This window comes from Neoarius graeffei, chromosome 3 (genome assembly GCF_027579695.1).
Source record: "Neoarius graeffei isolate fNeoGra1 chromosome 3, fNeoGra1.pri, whole genome shotgun sequence".
NCBI lineage: Eukaryota > Metazoa > Chordata > Actinopteri > Siluriformes > Ariidae > Neoarius > Neoarius graeffei.
The window spans coordinates 101345993-101366532 of NC_083571.1; the positions used below are offsets into that span (position 1 = coordinate 101345993).

General features: G+C 40.6%; 1 protein-coding gene across 1 annotated transcript in view; it reads left to right on the forward strand.

Annotated features, from left to right (window-relative positions):
• The first annotated feature begins 862 nt into the window (after positions 1–862).
• The window catches only part of entpd5b (ectonucleoside triphosphate diphosphohydrolase 5b), a 37074-nt gene continuing 17396 nt past the window's right edge, over positions 863–20540 (forward strand). The window contains exons 1-6 of the mRNA XM_060917784.1: positions 863–1383; positions 12845–13107; positions 13253–13332; positions 16230–16373; positions 16513–16588; positions 17182–17217. Coding sequence (XP_060773767.1) covers positions 12885–13107; positions 13253–13332; positions 16230–16373; positions 16513–16588; positions 17182–17217 — 559 coding nt within the window. The 5' untranslated portion in view covers positions 863–1383; positions 12845–12884. The remainder of the gene's footprint in view (positions 1384–12844; positions 13108–13252; positions 13333–16229; positions 16374–16512; positions 16589–17181; positions 17218–20540) is intronic.

Sequence of the window (20540 nt, forward strand, 5' to 3'; positions counted from 1 at the left end):
GTTTGGCTTAAATGACGTCACGCACCGAGCGGTCACGGAAATAGCCGACAGAAATTCGCCACGATCCGCGCTTACTTCTCATCTCATTATCTCTAGGCGCTTTATCCTGTTCTACAGGGTCGCAGGCAAGCTGGAGCCTATCCCAGCTGACTACGGGCGAAAGGCGGGGTACACCCTGGACAAGTTGCCAGGTCATCACAGGGCTGACACATAGACACAGACAACCATTCACACTCACATTCACACCTACGGTCAATTTAGAGTCCCCAGTTAACCTAACCTGCATGTCTTTGGACTGTGGGGGAAACCGGAGCACCCGGAGGAAACCCACGCGGACACGGGGAGAACATGCAAACTCCACACAGAAAGGCCCTCGCCGGCCACGGGGCTCGAACCTGGACCTTCTTGCTGTGAGGCGACAGCGCTAACCACTACACCACCGTGCCGCCCCCCCGCGCTTACTTATTTTAATTATTACTTATTAACAATACTTCTTGGGACCAGAACAAAATTACAGAGGTTTTTTTTTTAACATATAAAGTTTCAAATGTGCATTAAATGAAAACCGTTTCCTATGAGCTTTAAGTATGATGTAAGAACACCATTTCCCAGAATTCCATTGGGTTTTTCTGCGTCGCATGTTTTTTACGTAAGCCCGTTCGTTGTTTATCAACACGAAATAAAAAGCAATATTTATTAGTAGCGGATTTTTTTTACTACTACTACTGCTAATAATAATAATAATAATAATAATAAAAATAATAATAAAAGTGGCTTTGAGAATGCGTTGAATAAGTGGGCGGGATCAAGCGCTTTAACGGATTCAGCTGTAGCTGTCAATCAAAACTCCAAGCGAGTTGAATTTGCTGACTCATTGTTTTGTATCTGTGCCGCTAAAACTAACTAATGAGTCCAGAGTCAGCTAGTTTCATTTTACGCTACAGTATAGTATAGGAGAAAAGTGCAGCTTGTTAGTAGGTATTTCTAGCTAGCTCGTCATGTCATAGTTGCGTTTGCTAAGAATGTTTATAGTAAATAAACTGCAGGCACCAGTTATAGCAGCTAGCTAGTTAGCTAACATGCTAAAAAACACAGACTCATGATGTCTTGGTCAGCACAGTGAGATAATTTATCACCCACACAAGCGCCATCCTTTTGGTTTCACTTAACAAATAATCTTATTCATTTTCTCAACCAGCTCAACTTACTTCCTGGGAGGAATGTGGATGGTTTGTGTGTCTATAGTTTGCATCTCAGTGTAGTTTATTTACAACTTAACCTGAAAATGCTGCTGAAGAAGTGAGACGCCATGCCAGGGACATCACCAGGGTTAGCTTCCACTTATTACCTGGCTGTTTTACAGACAGTTTGGATTACACACAGGTATGCGCTCATTAAACCCTCTGGAGTCTTTCAGGCACTAAACTAATTCAAATGCACCTTCAGTGGTGCTTGAAAGTTTGTGAACCCTTTAGAATTTTCTATATTTCTGCATAATGATGACCTAAAACATCATCAGATTTTCACCCAAGTCCTAAAAGTAGATAAAGAGAACCCAGTGAAACAAGTGAGACAAAAAATATTATACTCGGTCATTTATTTGTTGAGGAAAATAATCCAATGTAACATATCTGTGAGTGGCAAAAGTATGTGAACCTCTAGGATTTGCAGTTAATTTGAAGGTGAAATTAGAGTCAGGTGTTTTCAATCAATGGGATGACAATCAGGTGTGAGTGGGCACCCGGTTTTATTTAAAGAACAGGGATCTATCAAAGTCTGATCTTCACAACGCATGTTTGTGGAAGTGTATCATGGCACGAACAAAGGAGATTTCTGAGAACCTCAGAAAAAGCGTTGTTGATGCTCATCAGGCTGGAAAAGGTTACAGAACCATCTCTAAAGAGTTTGGACTCCTCCAATCCACAGTCAGACAGATTGTGTACAAACGGAGGAAATTCAAGACCATTGTTACCCTCCCTGGGAGTGGTCGACCAACAAAGATCACTCCAAGAGCAAGGTGTGTAATAGTCGGCGAGGTTATAAAGGACCTCAGGATAACTTCTAAGCAACTGAAGGCCTCTCTCACATTGGCTAATGTTCATGAGTCCATGATCAGGAGAATACTGAACAGCAATGGTGTGCATGGCAGGGTTGCAAGGAGAAAGCCACTGCTCTCCAAAAAGAACATTGCTGCTCGTCTGCAGTTTGCTAAAGATCACGTGGACAAGCCAGAAGGCTATTGGAAAAATGTTTTCTGGATGGATGAGACCAAAATAGAACTTTTTGGTTTAAATGAGAAGCGTTATGTTTGGAGAAAGGAAAACACTGCATTCCAGCATAAGAACCTTATCCCATTTGTGAAACATGGTGGTGGTGGTAGTATCATGGTTTGGGCCTGTTTTGCTGCAGAACGGCTTGCCATCATTGATGGAACAATGAATTCTGAATTATAGCAGCGAATTCTAAAGGAAAATGTCAGGACATCTGTCCATGAACTGAATCTCAAGAGAAGGTGGGTCATGCAGCAAGACAACGACCCTAAGCACACAAGTCGTTTTACCAAAGAATGGTTAAAGAAGAATAAAGTTAATGTTTTGGAATGGCCAAGTCAAAGTCCTGACCTTAATCCAATCGAAATGTTGTGGAAGGACCTGAAGCGAGCAGTTCATGTGAGGAAACCCACCAACATCCCAGAGTTGAAGCTGTTCTGTACGGAGGAATGGGCTAAAATCCCTCCAAGCCGGTGTGCAGGACTGATCAACAGTTACCGGAAACGTTTAGTTGCAGTTATTGCTGCACAAGGGGGTCACACCAGATACTGAAAGCAAAGGTTCACATACTTTTGTCACTCACAGATATGTAATATTGGCTCATTTTCCTCAATAAATAAATGACCAAGTATAATATTTTTCTCATTTGTTTAACTGGGTTCTCTTCATCTACTTTTAGGACTTGTGTGAAAATCTGATGATGTTTTAGGTCATATTTATGCAGAAATATAGAAAATTCTAAAGGGTTCACAAACATTCAAGCACCACTGTATGAATAATAATAATAATATGGGCTGGCTTTTTTTAGTGGTCTATCAGATATATTCTATTCAGCTAGCATGATATTGAACTCTTCAGTATCTTGGTAGCTGAATGGAGTATATCTGATATACCACTCAAAGCCAGCCAATATTATTTAAATAATAACCTTGGCAAAGTCAAGGTTATTATTCAGCAATATTCACTGAGCCTGAGGTCGATAACTGTTTTAGTCTAAATACATAGGTGATTATTTTTAAAAAATCATTTATTTCAATCTTCAAAAGTGGCATGCAAATGTAATAAGGGCACGGCACAGACTCATCGTTATCTACGCCGAGTCACATAAAATACTTTAGTTTTGAAATCGATAAAATAAATCACAATTCCACCTTACCTTTGAATAGTTTTAGACTGAACTTCGTAGCATCTTTAGTGCTTTTAGGAACAGCATTTTCTTTCATAATTTGTAATTCTTCCTCACTTCTGGTGACAGCGATTGGCCGCCATTTTGCCGAGTCGCTTGAGGTAATTATCGAGAAATAGTCTGAATTTCTCGACCAATCAGTGCTCGTGAATTTCCTTTAATCACCTCTGTATTTATGCTAATTCTCGATAATCACCTCAAGCGACTCGGCAAAATGGCGGCCAATCGCTTTGTCCCTGTAAGTGAGGAAGAATTACAAATTATGAACGAAAATGCTGTTCTTAAAAGCACTAAAGATGCTACGAAGTTTGGTCTAAAACTATTCAAAGGTAAGATGGTACTGTGATTTATTTTATCTATTTCAAAACAAAGTATTTTGTGTGACTCTGTTTAGATAAGTGAGAAGTCTGCCCTGCGCCTTTATTACATTTGTATGCTGCTTTTGAAGTTTGAAAGAATTGATTTAATACGATTTTAACTTTTTTTTTTTTAAATAATCACCATTGTTTTTATAATAAAACAATTATTCGCCTCAGGCTCGGTGAATATCGGTGAGTAATAACCGAGATGAAGTTGAGATTATTATTCAGCGATATGCACTGAGCCTGAGGCGAATAATTGTTATTGTCATTATTCTGTTGAACTGCACACGGGTTTATTCCAAACATTAATAATCCTCAAACGAGTTAGGTATGCTCATACACATAATGCCAGCTTGTGAGTGGAAAGTAAAGGACTAAAACAAATGAAATAATTTAGTGGTGAATGAGTTTGTGGAGTTTATATATTTATCTTTTGCAGTTAAAAAGGTGAACAAGGAAGTTGATGATTCAGTTTGTCCCTTTATTTCACATCAGCGCTGTTCCGCTTATGAAAAACCCACTTGCAAGATCATGGAACATATCTCAAGAGGACAATGGTTCAAGGACAGGTTTAAGCTTTTTAAGAAATAATAATAGGTACCCTGTGGGTACATGTGGCTACTGCTTATACAGTGGTGCTTGAAAGTTTGTGAACCCTTTAGAATTTTCTATATTTCTGCATAAATATGACCAAAAACAACATCAGATTTTCACAGAAGTCCTAAAAGTAGATAAAGAGAACCCAGTTAAACAAATGAGACATAAATATTATATTTGGTCATTTATTTATTGAGGAAAATTATCCAAAATTACATATCTGTGAGTGGCAAAAGTATGTGAACCTTTGCCATAGCAATGGGATGGGATAAGGTTCTTATGCTGGAATGCAATGTTTTCCTTTCTTCAAACATAACACTTCTCATTTAAACCAAAAAGTTCTATTTTGGTCTCATCTGTCCACAAAACATTTTTCTAATAGCCTTCTGGCTTGTCCAATGATCTTCAGCAAACTGTAGACGAGTAGCCATGTTCTTTTTGGAGAGCAGTAAATAAAATTATTTTCTGCTGCCATGTCCATACAGTAAATATAGCATATATATTTACTCTATGAGACAGTAGCCACAAAAATGAAGCGTAATCCAAAAATGAATAATTTAAATATCACAGAAGTAGTTTTCGAAACTGAAACCTCCAAACCGAGGCCGACATACACACGCTGTCACCATGACCCAAACTCTTATTTCCCAGAAATGGCCTGGCGCTAGAGCTCAGTGGTCTCGATACTCTTTTTGACAACTTCCTGTAACAACTTGGAAGTGCATCACATCTACATCACGCGTGGGACCACTGGCCGAAGAAGGCGAGGAAAGGGGGACGGCCTGGAGTATATTTAAAAATAGGAACACACTTTCCCTCTGTAATACGCATAAACATGTCTGAAAGCAGGTGGCATGGTGGCGTAGTGGTTAGCGCTGTCGCCTCACAGCAAGAAGGTCCGGTTTCGAGCCCCGTGGCCGACGAGGGCCTTTCTGTGCGGTGTTTGCATGTTCTCCCCGTGTCCGCGTGGGTTTCCTCTGAGTGCTCCGGTTTCCCCCACAGTCCAAAGACATGCAGGTTAGGTTAACTGGTGACTCTAAATTGACCGTACAGTGGTGCTTGAAAGTTTGTGAACCCTTTAGAATTTTCTATATTTCTGCATAAATATGACCTAAAACATCAGATTTTCACACAAGTCCTAAAAGTAGATAAAGAGAACCCAGTTAAACAAATCAGACAAAAATATTATACTTGGTCATTTATTTATTGAGGAAAATGATCCAATATTACATATCTGTGAGTGGCAAAAGTATGTGAACCTTTGCTTTCAGTATCTGGTGTGACCCCCTTGTGCAGCAATAACTGCAACTAAACATTTCCGGTAACTGTTGATCAGTCCTGCACACTGGCTTGGAGGACTTTTAGCCCATTCCTCCATGCAGAACAGCTTCAACTCTGGGATGTTGGTGGGTTTTCTCACATGAACTGCTCGCTTCAGGTCCTTCCACAACATTTCAATTGGATTAAGGTCAGGACTTTGACTTGGCCATTTCAAAACATTAGCTTTATTCTTCTTTAACCATTCTTTGGTAGAACGACTTGTGTGCTTAGGGTCGTTGTCTTGCTGCATGACCCACCTTCTCTTGAGATTCAGTTCATGGACAGATGTCCTGACATTTTCCTTTAGAATTTGCTGGTATAATTCAGAATTCATTGTTCCATCAATGATGGCAAGCCGTCCTGGCCCAGATGCAGCAAAACAGGCCCAAACCATGATACTACCATCACCATGTTTCACAGATGGGATAAGGTTCTTATGCTGGAATGCAGTGTTTTTCTTTCTCCAAACATAACACTTCTCATTTAAACCCAAAAGTTCTATTTTGGTCTCATCCATCCAGAAAACATTTTTCCAATAGCCTTCTGGCTTGTCCATGTGATCTTTAGCAAACTTCAGACAAGCAGCAATGGTTTTTTTGGAGAGCAGTGGCTTTCTCCTTGCAACCCTACCATGCACACCATTGCTGTTCAGTGTTCTGCTGATGGTGGACTCATGAACATTGGCTAATGTTAATGTGAGAGAGGCCTTCAGTTGCTTAGAAGTTACCCTGGGGTTCTTTGTGACCTCACCAACTATTACACGCCTTGCTCTTGGAGTGATCTTTGTTGGTCGACCACTCCTGGGGAGGGTAACAATGGACTTGAATTTCCTCCATTTGTACACAATCTGTCTGACTGTGGATTGGTGGAGTCCAAACTCTTTAGAGATGGTTTTGTAACCTTTTCCAGCCTGATGAGCATCAACAACGCTTTTTCTGAGGTCCTCAGAAATCTCCTTTGTTTGTGCCATGATACGCTTCCACAAACATGTGTTGTGAAGATCAGACTTTGATAGATCCCTGTTCTTTAAATAAAACAGGGTGCCCACCCATTTCACCTTCAAATTAACTGTTAATCCTAGAGGTTCACATACTTTTGCCACTCGCAGATATGTAATATTGGTTCATTTTCCTCAATAAATAAATGACCAAGTATAATATTTTTATCTCATTTGTTTAACTGGGTTCTCTTTATCTACTTTTAGGACTTGTGTGAAAATCTGATGACGTTTTAGGTCATATTTATGCAGAAATATAGAAAATTCTAAAGGGTTCACAAACTTTCAAGCACCACTGTAAGTGTGAGTGTGAGTGTGTATGGTTGTCTGTGTCTATGTGTCAGCCCTGTGATGACCTGGCGACTTGTCCAGGGTGTACCCCGCCTCTCGCCCGTAGTCAGTTGGGATAGGCTCCAGCTTGCCTGCAACCCTGTAGAGCAGGATAAAGCGGCTAGAGATAATGAGATAAGATGAGATGTCTGAAAGCGATTTCTTTAGTCTAGTCCATTTATTTTGAATGGTGAACCAAATTGTATACACTCACTGGCCATTTTAATACGAATACCTGTATGCGCATGCGCAGTGCGTGATTGTTACACGATGACATAGTGGCTATATGAGGCAGTAGCCACAACAATAATAATAATAATGTTCCAAGCCATTTTCTAGCACAGCAGTGTCCATTTGTGGCTGCTAAACTGTTCAAAACCATGAGATTACATGTAATGTTATATTGCTACAGCCATATCAGGTTTGTCACCTAATTACACAAAACCTCAAGATGTTTACAACAGCTGGAAAGTGCTACCTTATCACAAATAAGCCACCCCTCGCTCACTCACCGTTAGCTACTTTAAGACTGTTTTGAATCAAAACCACCAAACACGGTTTCCATTTCAACAGATAAATGTACATCCTTAGAATGAAGCATGCATTAGTAACTAATACAAAGTTATATGCAAATAACACCATACTGATTAATAAACTGACTTGTTGGCTTGCTTGTTATAAGATAAAGTCTCAGTTGGTGTTCTACTGTTAAATTTACTGGGTAATAGAATCTCTATTTTAATACTAAACCTCTGTTTGTTTGGTTTTTTTAATTGTTAAATGTGCATTGTCTTGAGTTCCAGTGTATCGCAGTGTTTAATGCTCATTCTTTTGTCAGATTCCAAATGACTGATTTTGTTGGTTAAAATGAACACTTCATAACATGCCGTATTATGAACATAAAAACACAAAACGAACTTATGAGTTTAGTTTTTATTATGCCCCTGCTCCAAAGGAGGGGGGTATACTGGTTTACCTCTGTCCGTCTGTATTTCTGTCCGTCCGAAACACCCTTTTTCTCAGCAACCACAAATCATAGCTACTTGGTACCAAAATTCAGTTTGGGGTAGAGGTCTGCGCGGGTCGGATTTTTCAGTCCCGCCCGCGCCCGCATTGTGCAGTCCCGCCTGCGCCCGCAAAGAATTATGATTTTCAGTCCCGCTCCCGCTCCCACCCGCGCCCACAAAAAAATTACGATTTTCAGTCCCGCCCGCGCCTGCCATATTTTGTCCCGCCCCCGCCCGCAAATCCCACATGATGCAGATGTTCGCGTTATTTCTCAGGAAAGTTCTTGTCTTGACACAGCATGATGGTGCCCCGCCCCCTACTTTGAGTGGATTTGAGCATAAATATCTACAACTCACGTTCACGTTTGTTATTATTTATCTTGTTTCTGAATTCAGCATGTAGTGTCTCTAATAATAATAATTAGTGCTGTCAAGCGATTAAAATATTTAATCGCGAATCGCACATTTTTATCACATGAGAAACCATTGTAATTCTCTGATCAGCATAAAAAAGTGAATGGGCTTGCTTTGTACCAATATTGTTTTTTTTTTATTTTTATTGCAAAGCAGAGCTAGTAAGAGAAGTGAATTGATTTACTGCTTGAGTTAGTCTACAACTCTAATCAGAGAGACAGGTTACACAGTGACGGTAGGCTTGACTCAATGCTATCCCAGAAATCCTTCCTGTAATATGCAAATTTGGCCGCCTCTGATTGGACAGCCAAATTTGCATATTACAGGAAGGATTTCTGGGATAGCATTGAGTCAAGCCTACCGTCACTGTGTAACCTGTCTCTCTGATTAGAGTTGTAGACTAACGCAAGCAGTAAATCACTTCACTCATGGTTCTCTTGCTAGCTAGGTGTGAACTGCGAGTCATTAGAGTGATCAAAGGCTTTCCTGTTAGGGTGATCAGTGGCAAATTTAAGATGCCATTCCTCACTCAATCTAGCAATCTGACTCTCTCTGCAAATTTAGGCATCTTAAAATGTTTTTATTAATGCCAAATAAAATATCCAGCACAAATTATATATGATAGACATAAATTAATAATTTATAAATTTTATTTCAAACACGTTTTTAGTTAGCGGGACTGCAGCTTATCACCGCTCCCGCCCGCGCCGCATATGTGCACTCCCGCTCCCGCCCGTGCGCGCATATGTGCACTTCCGGTCACGCCCGCGCCCGCAATGAGCTTTCAAAATTTGTCCCGCGCCGCACTGCTTTGCGGCGGGTTCCGCGGGACTCCCGTGGGAGTGCAGGGCTCTAGTTTGGTGTTCTATACTGTGTATACCGTTTTCAGGTCTGTCGCACATCGACTTCCTGTTTACCAACTGAATGTATTTACGAAACATATAGTCTGGATTTACAAAATTTTCCTAACACTTTTCTCAGCAACTACAAATCGCAATTGCTTGATATTTGGTACCGAGCTTCAGCTTGGGGTTCTATACCGTGTGTACCATTTTCAGGTCTGTCGCACATCAACTTCCTGTTTACCGACTGAATGTATTAACGAAACATATTGGGTGGATTTACAAAAATTTCGTAACACTTTTCTCAGCAACTACAAATCATAACTGCTTGATATTTGGTATTGAGCTTCAGCTTGGGGTTCTATGCTGTGTATACCGTTTTCAGGTCTGTTGTACGGTACATCAACTTCCTGTTTACCAACTGATGTATTTACAAAACATATATAGCGTGGAGTTTACAAAATTTTCGTAACACTTTTCTCAGCAACTACACATCACAACTACTTTATCTTAGGTATCGAGCTTCAGCTTGGGGTTCTATACTGTGTATACTGTTTTCAGGTCTGTCGCAGATTGACTTCCTGTTTACCGACTGAATGTATTTATGAAACGTATAGCATGGATTTTGACGCTATTTCAAGAAGCAAAATGCTATTTCAAAATGACAGTTTACCAGGATGCTATTTGAAAACCCTGGGGAGAGACACGGCTCTTTACTTACTTGTTTCAGGGTTCATTATTTGTTGAATTCAACATTCATAAGAAGTGTCCTGTTCCTTCGATTGCATGCATTCTGATATAAGCAAGCGCGGGGGGTATACGTAAGTGAGCAGTAACTCACAGTTGATCTTGTTTTTTAAACAAATATGTATGGATGTGAAGTGGTCAGGAAATTTGTGGGTGATTCATCTACCATGCGATGACTGACTCACATTTTGTTGAAATTTGTCCTAAATTTTTACTTTCACAGCTTGTTAGGACACTTTAGTGTTTTACTCCTTGAATTTATCACCCATCTGTATCACCCATAATGTATATAATTCCATACGATACATTTATATATTATTTACTTATATTACATATGTCCAATAAAAGTAGCACGTGTTGTTCTATTTATCTGAATTACTGTATCTCGGTGGCTATTTGCACACTGATTTTTGCTTTATTATAAAAGCACTCCTTTATTTTTCTCCCAGAAACTCACTTGTTTTTAATTGTATGTTTGAGATTTTGTAAAAGTCGCTTAGGAGCTGTGATTTATGAATGAAACGACCACTGAAATCAGTTTGCCAGATTTCTAGCCCTAATTTCCTATAAGCTATGAGTTTCAAATCTGTCTGTGAAATGTCTTCCCCATTATGTGATGTATGAAACTAATTTGCTACACTAGAAGTGAGTTTGTTTCTGAGTCTGATTACATAATTGAACACATTTTGTACGTGTGTGTATACTGTATGTATCTAGTATCAGTCGAAAGTTTGGACACACCTCATTTGTAGGCTTTTCTGTAGTTTGATTATTTTCTACATTTGTAGAACAACACTGAAGACATCAAAACTATGAAATAACATATAGAACATATAAAAAGTGTTAAAAACAAAATATATTTTGTATTTTAGATTCTTCAAAGTAGCTAGCATTTACCTTTAAGACGCTTTGCACACTATCGGCATTATCTTAACCAGCTTCACGAGGTAGTCACCTGGAATGCTTTTCAATTAACAGGTGCCTCGTCAAAAGTTAATTAGTGCAATTTCTTGCCTTCTTAATGCGTTTGAGATCAAACAGTAAATAAAAACACAGTAAATAGCCCTATTCCACAGCTGTAGTAATCCATATTATGTCAAGAAACAATCAACTAAGTAAAGAGAAGCGGCATCCATCATTACTTTAAAGTGCTGATGACACGTTTTTGACATCTTTGGCGATGTTTTATAGCATAAAAAGTAATTCCCGATGATCCATATATTAATTCACGAAGGCGCCTATTTTACAAGTTATGATAAAAAACGCGGCTATTTGGGCAAATTTGACGGGGCTGCAGCACCCAGGAGACGAAAGAGGAGGAGGAGCTATATGACGTCAGCGAAAGAACCTTCCTCCTAACTTACCAGTTTGTTGTTGATGCGACAGGTGTTCAGTTTGTCATTATTAGTATTATTATTATTATACATTTTATTTATATATATATATATATATATATATATATATATATATATATATATATATGTATATATATATATATATATAATGTTAGTTATTATGCCTTCGCGTTGTGTTGCCGTCTTTTGCTCCAAAACCTACAAGGATGGGGTAAGTTTATTCAAGTTTCCCAGAGATCCTGAGCTGCATGCGAAGTGGGTGAGGCAAGTCAGGCGCACTCGTGACAAGTGGGAGCCCTCACCAACATCCGTCCTGTGCTCTGAACACTTCGATTTGGATTGTTTTGACACCCTTCCCAGCTTAAAAGAATCTCTTGGGTGTGCAGTTCAGCACAAACGTGTGTTACTACCATCAGCAGTGCCTACACAGTGTTGCCAGATTGGGAGGTTTCCCGCCCAGTTGAGCGGTTTCAAGTGCATTTTGGTGGGTTTTGAACATATTTTGGGCTGGAAAACGTCAGCAGTATCTGTTGCCAGATACTGCTGAAGTTTTCCAGCCCAAAATATGTTCAAAACCCACCAAAATGCACTTGAAACCGCCCAACTGGGCGGGATTCCTCCCAATCTGGCAACACTGCCAGTAATCCGGAGGGGGTCTACTAGTAGCTATGCCGGATCCAAAGACAGTCCTCCTGTCAGAACGTGTTGTGAAACGACATAAGATAAAGGTACATAGAGCTATAGATTCTACATGATAATCATAAATGTGATCATAAAGTCAGCGTGATATCAGTCATGTATTTGCTTGTGAAAGCTTGCGGCTTTCATGTAACTGCCGCCTAGCAACGAGAGGCAAAGGGTAAAGAGGGTAGGCTATCATAGATTATATTCGGAAGAGACCAACACAATTCTAGACTCCCAGAAGTGGAAGAGCTAGCACTAGAGAGTTCACCGGCGTTTTCATGCACCATTTCCATTGAGTAGAACCAGAGTAGAACAGCCAGTGAATCGCAGCGTGTTCTTCCGCTGACGTCACAGCATGGCCGCGAGCCACGGACCCAGTTTTCTTGCGCTGTGCAATTAAAAGTTGGATATTTGCGTAACAACAGCTTCTTTTCACGTAATTATAACAGAAATCTAGCATGTTTGCCATGTTGTATAGTTTATTTAAGAAATTGCATAGAGTCATGTTCGTGTCATCAGCCCTTTAAGACATGAAGTTTTTTATTTTAATTAATAAGAACCTATGAATGAGTCGATGTGTCTAGACTTGTGACTGAGACTGTATATCGAGCTGGAAAAAAAAATCCAGCCTTGCACTTACTCAGTGACACTTTTGTGGGCATGGCCTTGTGTTGCTTTATAAGCAGCACTAGACCCTGTGTGCTTGACGACTTCTCTTTTTGCTTTCTGAAAGCTTCCCTCGAAAGAGAGTTTGCTGAGGGATTTCGGCAAGCATGGCTCGTGTGCTGCATTTGCTCCTTTTATGGCTCTTGGTGAGAGGTTCTGAGTCCCAGGGTTCTATGAGCAGTGGACTGGATCTTGGGTCAAGCATCGAAAGGATTTTGCCCTCCGTTAGTCATCGTGCCAACGCCAGCCAAGCTTTTTACGGAATCATGTTCGACGCTGGGAGCACTGGAACACGGATCCATGTCTACAGCTTCATTCAGAGAGAGCCAAGTGAGGGGTTTACTAGTTTCCTTTACCTGTTAGATGGACTGAAAGAGAATATTTTATTCTTAATCGTCTCATGGTGGTGGGTTTTTTTTCTCTCTCTGTATGAATTTTAAGGCTAACTTGTTTTTTTGCTCTGTTTGCTTTCTAGACCGACTCCCCATTTTGGATAATGAAGTGTTTCAGTCTGTGAAGCCTGGTTTATCTGCTTACGCTGACATGCCAGAAAAAGTGAGAGAACCTTTTCACATGTTGACTTTTTCCTACTATGTCAGATTTAGTAAAGTTAATTTTTCAGGGTAATGAACCCGTGTCTGCGTGGGTTTCCTCCGGGTGCTCCGGTTTCCCCCACAGTCCAAAGACATGCAGTTAGGTTAACGTGGGGCGGCCTTGGGCTGAAGTGCCCTTGAGCAAGGTACCTAACCCCTGACTGCTCCCCGGGTGCTCTAGTGTGGCTGCCCACTGCTGTGTGTGTGTGTGTGTGTGTGTGTGTGTGTGTGTGTGTGTGTGTGTTCACTGCTTCAGATGGGTTAACCCTTTGGTGACTGACCCCTTGAAAATGGTTCCTCCAGGAACGATGACATTTCAGTTGTCAAGACAACGGAAAAACTAAAATACAAAAACAGAAAGATACGTCACAATGCTCTTGTGCACAAAACAAAATGCTCTTGTATTTTAGTTTTTCCGTTGTCTTGACAACTGAAACGTAATCGTTCCTGGAGGAACCATTTTCAAGGGGTCAGTCACCAAAGGGTTAAATGCAGAAGATGAATTTTACTGTGCTTGAAGTGTGCATGTGACAAATAAAGGCTTCTTCTTCTACATGTATATCAATCTCAATCCTTGCATAAAAAATGATGTAAGGAATAACACACAATAGACCATGCTGTTGTACAAAAATAACGTGCACCCGCAGGGCAATGCAACACGAGACAAGCCCAAAGCTGGAAAAAAAAAATTGTAAAATAGCGTGGTCTGGATTGTGTTGTTTTGCTTATTCCACAGCAATTTGCCAAAAATTGCAATATTTCATTTATTAATGAATAAGATCCTTAATACTATTGAAATTATCTTGCTGCATGGACAGATAATTTTACTTGACAAGGCATCTTGGAATAAGTTGGTTAAAATCTAGAACTAGTTTTAATCATCTGAGTTGGTGTCCTGTATTCTTCTAATAGGAAACGTTAGATCGTTTCAACTATATTCAAGATATTCTAACTTGTTAAGATATCATTTTTGCAGTGTAGAAGAATATAAGACACCAACTCTGAGATTATTAAAACTAGTTCTATATTGGAACCAACTTATTCCAAGATGCCTTGTCAAATAAAATTATCCATCCATGCAGCAAGATAATTTCATTAGTATTAAGGAATTTTCTCCTCAGATTCAGTTTTCAGTTTTTTTTGCAGTGTGTGAGCTACTGCTCACTTACGTATTCCCCCACTCTCACTTGTATCAGAATGCAAGCAGTCGAAGGAATAGGACACTTATTATGAATGTTGACTTCAACAAATAATGAACCCTGAAACAAGTAAGTAAAGAGCCGTGTTCTCCTCAGGGATTTCAAAGAGCATCCTGGTAAACTGTCATTTTGAAATAGCATTTTGCTTCTTGAAATAGCGTCAAAATCCACTCTATATGTTTCATAAATACATTCAGTCGGTAAACAGGAAGTTGATGCGTGACAGACCTGAAAATGGTATACACGGTATAGAACCCCAAGCTGAAGCTTGGTACCAAATATCAAGCAGCTGTGATTTGTGCTTTTTTTTCACCTTTTTTATTATTGGATAGGACTGTGTAGAGACAGGAAAATGAGCGGGAGAGAGAGACGGGGAGGGCTCGGGAAATGACCTCGGGCCGGAATCGAACCCGGGTCCCCGGATTTATGGTATGGTGCCTTATCCACCTGAGCCACGATGCCCCCAGCTGTGATTTGTAGTTGCTGAGAAAAGTGTTACGAAAATTTTGTAAATCCACACTATATGTTTCGTTAATACATTCAGTCGGTAAACAGGAAGTTGACATGCGGCAGACCTGAAAATGGTACACACGGTATAGAACCCCAAGCTGAAACTCGGTACCAAATATCAAGCAGCTGTGATTTGTAGTTGCTGAGAAAACTGTTAGGAAAATTTTGTAAATCCACACTATATGTTTCGTAAATACATTCAGTCGTTAAACAGGAAGTCGATGTGCGACAGACCTGAAAATGGTATACACAGCATAGAACCCCAAGCTGAAGCTCAATACCAAATATCAAGCAGTTATGATTTGTAGTTGCTGAGAAAAGTGTTACGAAATTTTTGTAAATCCACCCAGTATGTTTCGTTAATACATTCAGTCGGTAAACAGGAAGTTGACATGCGACAGACCTGAAAATGGTACACACGGTATAGAACCCCAAGCTGAAGCTCGGTACCAAATATCAAGCAATTGCGATTTGTAGTTGCTGAGAAAAGTGTTAGGAAAATTTTGTAAATCCACACTATACGTTTCGTAAATACATTCAGTCGTTAAACAGGAAGTCGATGTGCGACAGACCTGAAAACGGTATACACGGTATAGAACCCCAAGCTGAAGTTTGGTACCAAGTACCATGTGGCTATGATTTGTGGTTGCTGAGAAAAAGGGTGTTTCGGACGGACGGACGGACAGAGATAAACCTGTATTTTCTGCAGAAGAACCTCATTTGATCATAACCCGAGTTCTTGTTGTTGCCAGGATTCAGTCCTATTGATATCCAACTGGTTTCCAATATCCTGATGTGCTCTTAATTTCATACAGTAAAATTAGCTGAGCTGATTTATTTTTCAGTTACTGAAATTTATACACTTCTCTTGTAATAATATGTGGGTGAGAGTGTGTTTTTGCCAGTCTATAAGTGATCGTTCAAGGTTGTACTGTTTTTATTTCAGTTTTAAGGATGTATGAGTCACTTTAAATGACCTTCCATGAGTAACAGCTGTCATGTATATGAGTCGCAGAGGATGACTGGAAAATCATTCCTTTGAGAGTGGAAAAGCCTGTTTTATAAAAATACATGTGACTGTTGCAAAGTAGTACTAGTCAGGTGTGTGTGTGTGTGTTTTGTGTGTGTGTGTGTGTGTGTGTGTGCGCAGGCTGGGGACTCAGTGAGGCAGTTGCTGGAGGCTGCCAAGAGCACAGTGCCTCATGCGGAGTGGAACCGAACCCCAGTGATGCTGAAGGCTACAGCAGGACTGAGGATGCTGCCACCTGCCAAAGCTCATGCACTTCTCCAGGAGGTAAAGTAGGAACCCTGTATTATAGTTATCAGTTATCGCACTGTGGTTCTGTCTGTTCTTTTGACTTTGATTGATTAAAAGGGACTCTGGGTGATGATTTTTTTTTTTTTTTAACCTTGCATTGTGTGTTCTCCATCAGGTTCAAGATGTGTTTGATGACTCTCCGTTCTACGTGCCTGATGAGAGTGTAAGCATAATGAATGGAACAAGTGAAGGTATGTTGACTTTAGCCCAAACAGATTAGCCATCTTTAGCCTTTAAGTATGTGCTGAAGATGATTGATTTAAAGAAGTTTTGTTAGCAAAACACACTTGAGCAAAAGTACCATGTAATTACATTGTAAAAACAGGCTGTGCTCAATCCTAAACATCACCAGTGATGTCATGGACGTGTCTCGGATGTAAGAAACGCGTCTTACTTCTGAGACATTGCCGTGACATCACTGGTGATGTTTAGGATTCATCCATGAGCACAGCCTGTTTTTACAGTGTAATTACATGCTACTTTTGCTCAAGTTTGTTTTGAATGATCTGAATTGTAGTGTAGTTTTGATTAGACAGCAGTTTGACAATATCTATTAGTGTTTTTGGATGTTGTTTGGTTGCATAAGACTGCTGTTATGTATGCGAGATGTGGTTTCCACGGCTAGTTGAAACGTATATTTAGTATGACTTAATGTATAAAGCAAATCAGGTAAACAACTTGTTTTCTCATACCAGGATAGAAAAATAATAATGGACAGTCTTTTAGGAATACATAAGAATTAAACCACGAATTAACATGAAATCTCTTTCCTCTTTCTTTACAGGGGTTTTGGCCTGGGTGACTGTAAACTTTTTGACGGGTAACTTTTTTCTTTTTTTTGTGTGTGTGTGTGGACTCTAAGGCCCTGTCCACACGGCAACGGACTCAGGTGAATCCGGTAAAAATTTTTTATCGTTTCAGCTTGGCGTCCACACGGCACCGGCGTTTTGGGTGCCCCAAAACGATATTTTTTGAGAACGGTTTCCAGAGTGGAAAAATCTGGCAACGGCGCCGTTGCGAAGTCGTCTGGATGAGTAGAACGAATTTGTTTACGATGACGTCACAACCACATGACTAGAACAAGCAGCACTCACTCATTCACGCCAGGTAGAAGAAAGGGTTTATGCGCATGCGTCCTACTTCTTCTATTGTTCTGGTGTCTCCGATGGGACCGTCTTACAGCGCACGTAGAGGTGTGGCATGTGTATTGCATCGTTTTCAGCAAGCGTTGCGTTGCCATATGTACCTGATATTTTACTGATCCGCTGCCCATGTGGACGCGATATTTTTTTTACCCGCTAAAAAAAAAATCTCGTTGCCGTTGTCGTGTGGATGTAGCCTCAAGCACAAAAATTTAACAACTACTATTTAATCATTTTTTCATGCAATCAAAGCAAATGTGGCAAGGGTTTTTTTTGTTTTGTTTTGTTTTTTAAATTTCACTCTGATATTGTGAAATGAGGATGGGTTCCCTTTTGAGTCTGGTTCCTCTCGAGGTTTCTTCCTCATGTCGTCTGAGGGAGTTTTTCCTTGCCACCGTCGCGCTCATTGGGGATAGATTAGGGATAAAATTAGCTCATGTTTTAAGTCATTCAAATTCTGTAAAGCTGCTTTGCGACAATGTTTATTGTTAAAAGCGCTATAGAAATAAACTTGACTTGACTATTGTATGGAAACAAAAAGGAGACAAAGATTTAAATGTTAAAATCTACTAGAACACCTCCGTGAGAAATAACGCACTTCGGACTGTGGTGTTATCCGAAAATAATGTTGTGGAACGCCTGAAAGACTATTTAGTTTCTGTTATCACTTACGTCATATCAACGATAAACAGTCGTTTCCTGACCCACATCTCCTTTTCTCTCCCTTGAAGTTAATGAGACGAAAAAAACCCCACAGCTTTTTATTTTACCAGAAAGGGTAAACTCCTCTGCCCTGAAGGTTTTCCCATGCAGGGAGACTTTACAAAGCCCTGTGGTCTTTACACACAACACATTTCAGACTCCTTCCATAAACGTCTCCTAACAAAAAAAACTTCAGTACAGCAATTGTGTTTTTCTGTTGTTAAACAGCGTTTCTTCGTTAAACAACACTGTTTAAAAAAAAAAATGTTTACTTTTGGACTTGGATCATATGGCACATATGCCATACAGTGGTATGCAAAAGTCTGGGCACCCCTGGTCAAAATTGCTGTTACTGTGAACAGTTAAACAAGTTGAAGATGAAATGATCTCCAAAAAGGCATAAAGTTAAAGATGACTCATTCCCTTTATATTTTAGGCAAAAACAATTTTTTATTTTCATCTTTTACATTTTCAAAATGACAAAAAAGGAAAAGGGCCCGAAGCAAAAGTTTGGGCACCCTGCATGGTTAGTACCTAGTAAAGGCCAATTTATGCTGATAACCCAGTCCTCGCAGATAGCGTCTGCGTAGCCCCCCCCACCTTCGCAGACACTCTGCGCGCACCTCCCAAAAATTGTGACCACCGCAGAAGCCTCGCAGACAGCGTCACAGACAAGAGGGCTCTGATTGGTCCACTCTACATCCGCTGTACACGCACTTCCGCTTCCCTACTTTCCCGGTTTGGTTTGTTTTCACGACCGCCATTTTTAAAAACACGAGCGAAGATGGAGCAGCACGAAGAGCGGTTGATCGAGGAAGTGAGGAAGTACGTACATCTATACGACTCCAGTTCTAGTCATTATAAGTAACTGGAGGATAAACACTCCACTAACCACACCCACCAACTACTCCTAGCGATTTCGCGACTTCGCGCCCCCTTGCGTTGTGGCGGTGAATAACATCGCGCACGCCTATTACTCCCCGCTCAACGATAAATTACAACTGTCTGCGAAAAGCTATCTGCGAAAGCCTTGTCGCAAGAGCATGCAGAGGCCCTAACACCTCCTTTGGCAAGTATCACAGCTTGTAAACGCTTTTTGTAGCCAGCCAAGAGTCTTTCAATTCTTGTTTGAGGAATTTTCATCCATTCTTCCTTGCAAAAGTCTTCCAGTTCTGAGAGATTCCTGGCCCGTCTTGCATGCACTGCTCTTTTGAGGTCGAGCCACAGATTTTCAATGATGTTCAGATCAGGGGACTGTGAGGGCCAGGGCAAAACCTTCAGCTTGCGCCTCTTGAGGTAGTCTATTGTGGATTTTGAGGTGTGTTTTGGATTATTATCCATTTGTAGAAGCCATCCTCTTTTCAACTTCAGCTTTTTTACAGATGGGGTTATGTTTGCTTCCAGAATTTGCTGGAATTTCATTGACTGCATTCTTCCCTCTACCCGTGCCATTGGCTGCAACACAACCCCAAAGCACGATTGACCCACCCCCATGCTTAACGGTTGGAGAGGTGTTCTTTTCATGAAATTCTGTGCCCTTTTTTCTCCAAACAGACCTTTGCTTGTTGCTGCCAAAGAGTTTCATTTTAACCTCATCAGTCCACAGGACTTGTTTCCAAAATGCATCAGGCTTGTTTAGATGTTCTTTTGCAAACTTCTAACGCTGAATTTTGTGGCGAGGACGCAGGAGAGGTTTTCTTCTGATGACTCTTCCATGAAGGCCATATTTGTGCAGGTGTTGCTGAACAGTAGAACAATGTACCACAACTCCAGAGTCTGCTAAATCTTCCTGAAGGTCTTTTGCAGTCAAGCGAGGGTTCTGATTTGCCTTTCTAGCAATCCTACGAGCAGCTGTCTCTGAAATTTTTCCTGGTCTTCCAGACCTTGTCTTGACCTCCACTGTTCCTGTTAACTGCCATTTCTTAATTACATTTCGAACTGAGGAAATGGCAACCTGAAAACGTTTTGCTGTCGTCTTATAGCCTTCTCCTGCTTTGTGGGCTTCAACCATTTTCATTTTCAGAGTAGTAGGAACCTGCTTAGAAGAACCCATGGCTGCTGATTTTTGGGACTAGGTTAGAGGAGCCTGGGTATTTATAAAGCTTTGAAATTTGCATCACCTGGCCTTTCCTGACGATGAGTGTGAACAAGCCATAACCCTAACAAACTATTGGGCCTTTTCCACTACCCTTTTCCAGCTCACTTCAGCCCAACACGGCTTGCGTTTCGACTACCTCAGAGCAGCACGACTGAGCTCACTTCAGCCTTACTCAGCACCCAAAACTCGCACGGTTTTGGA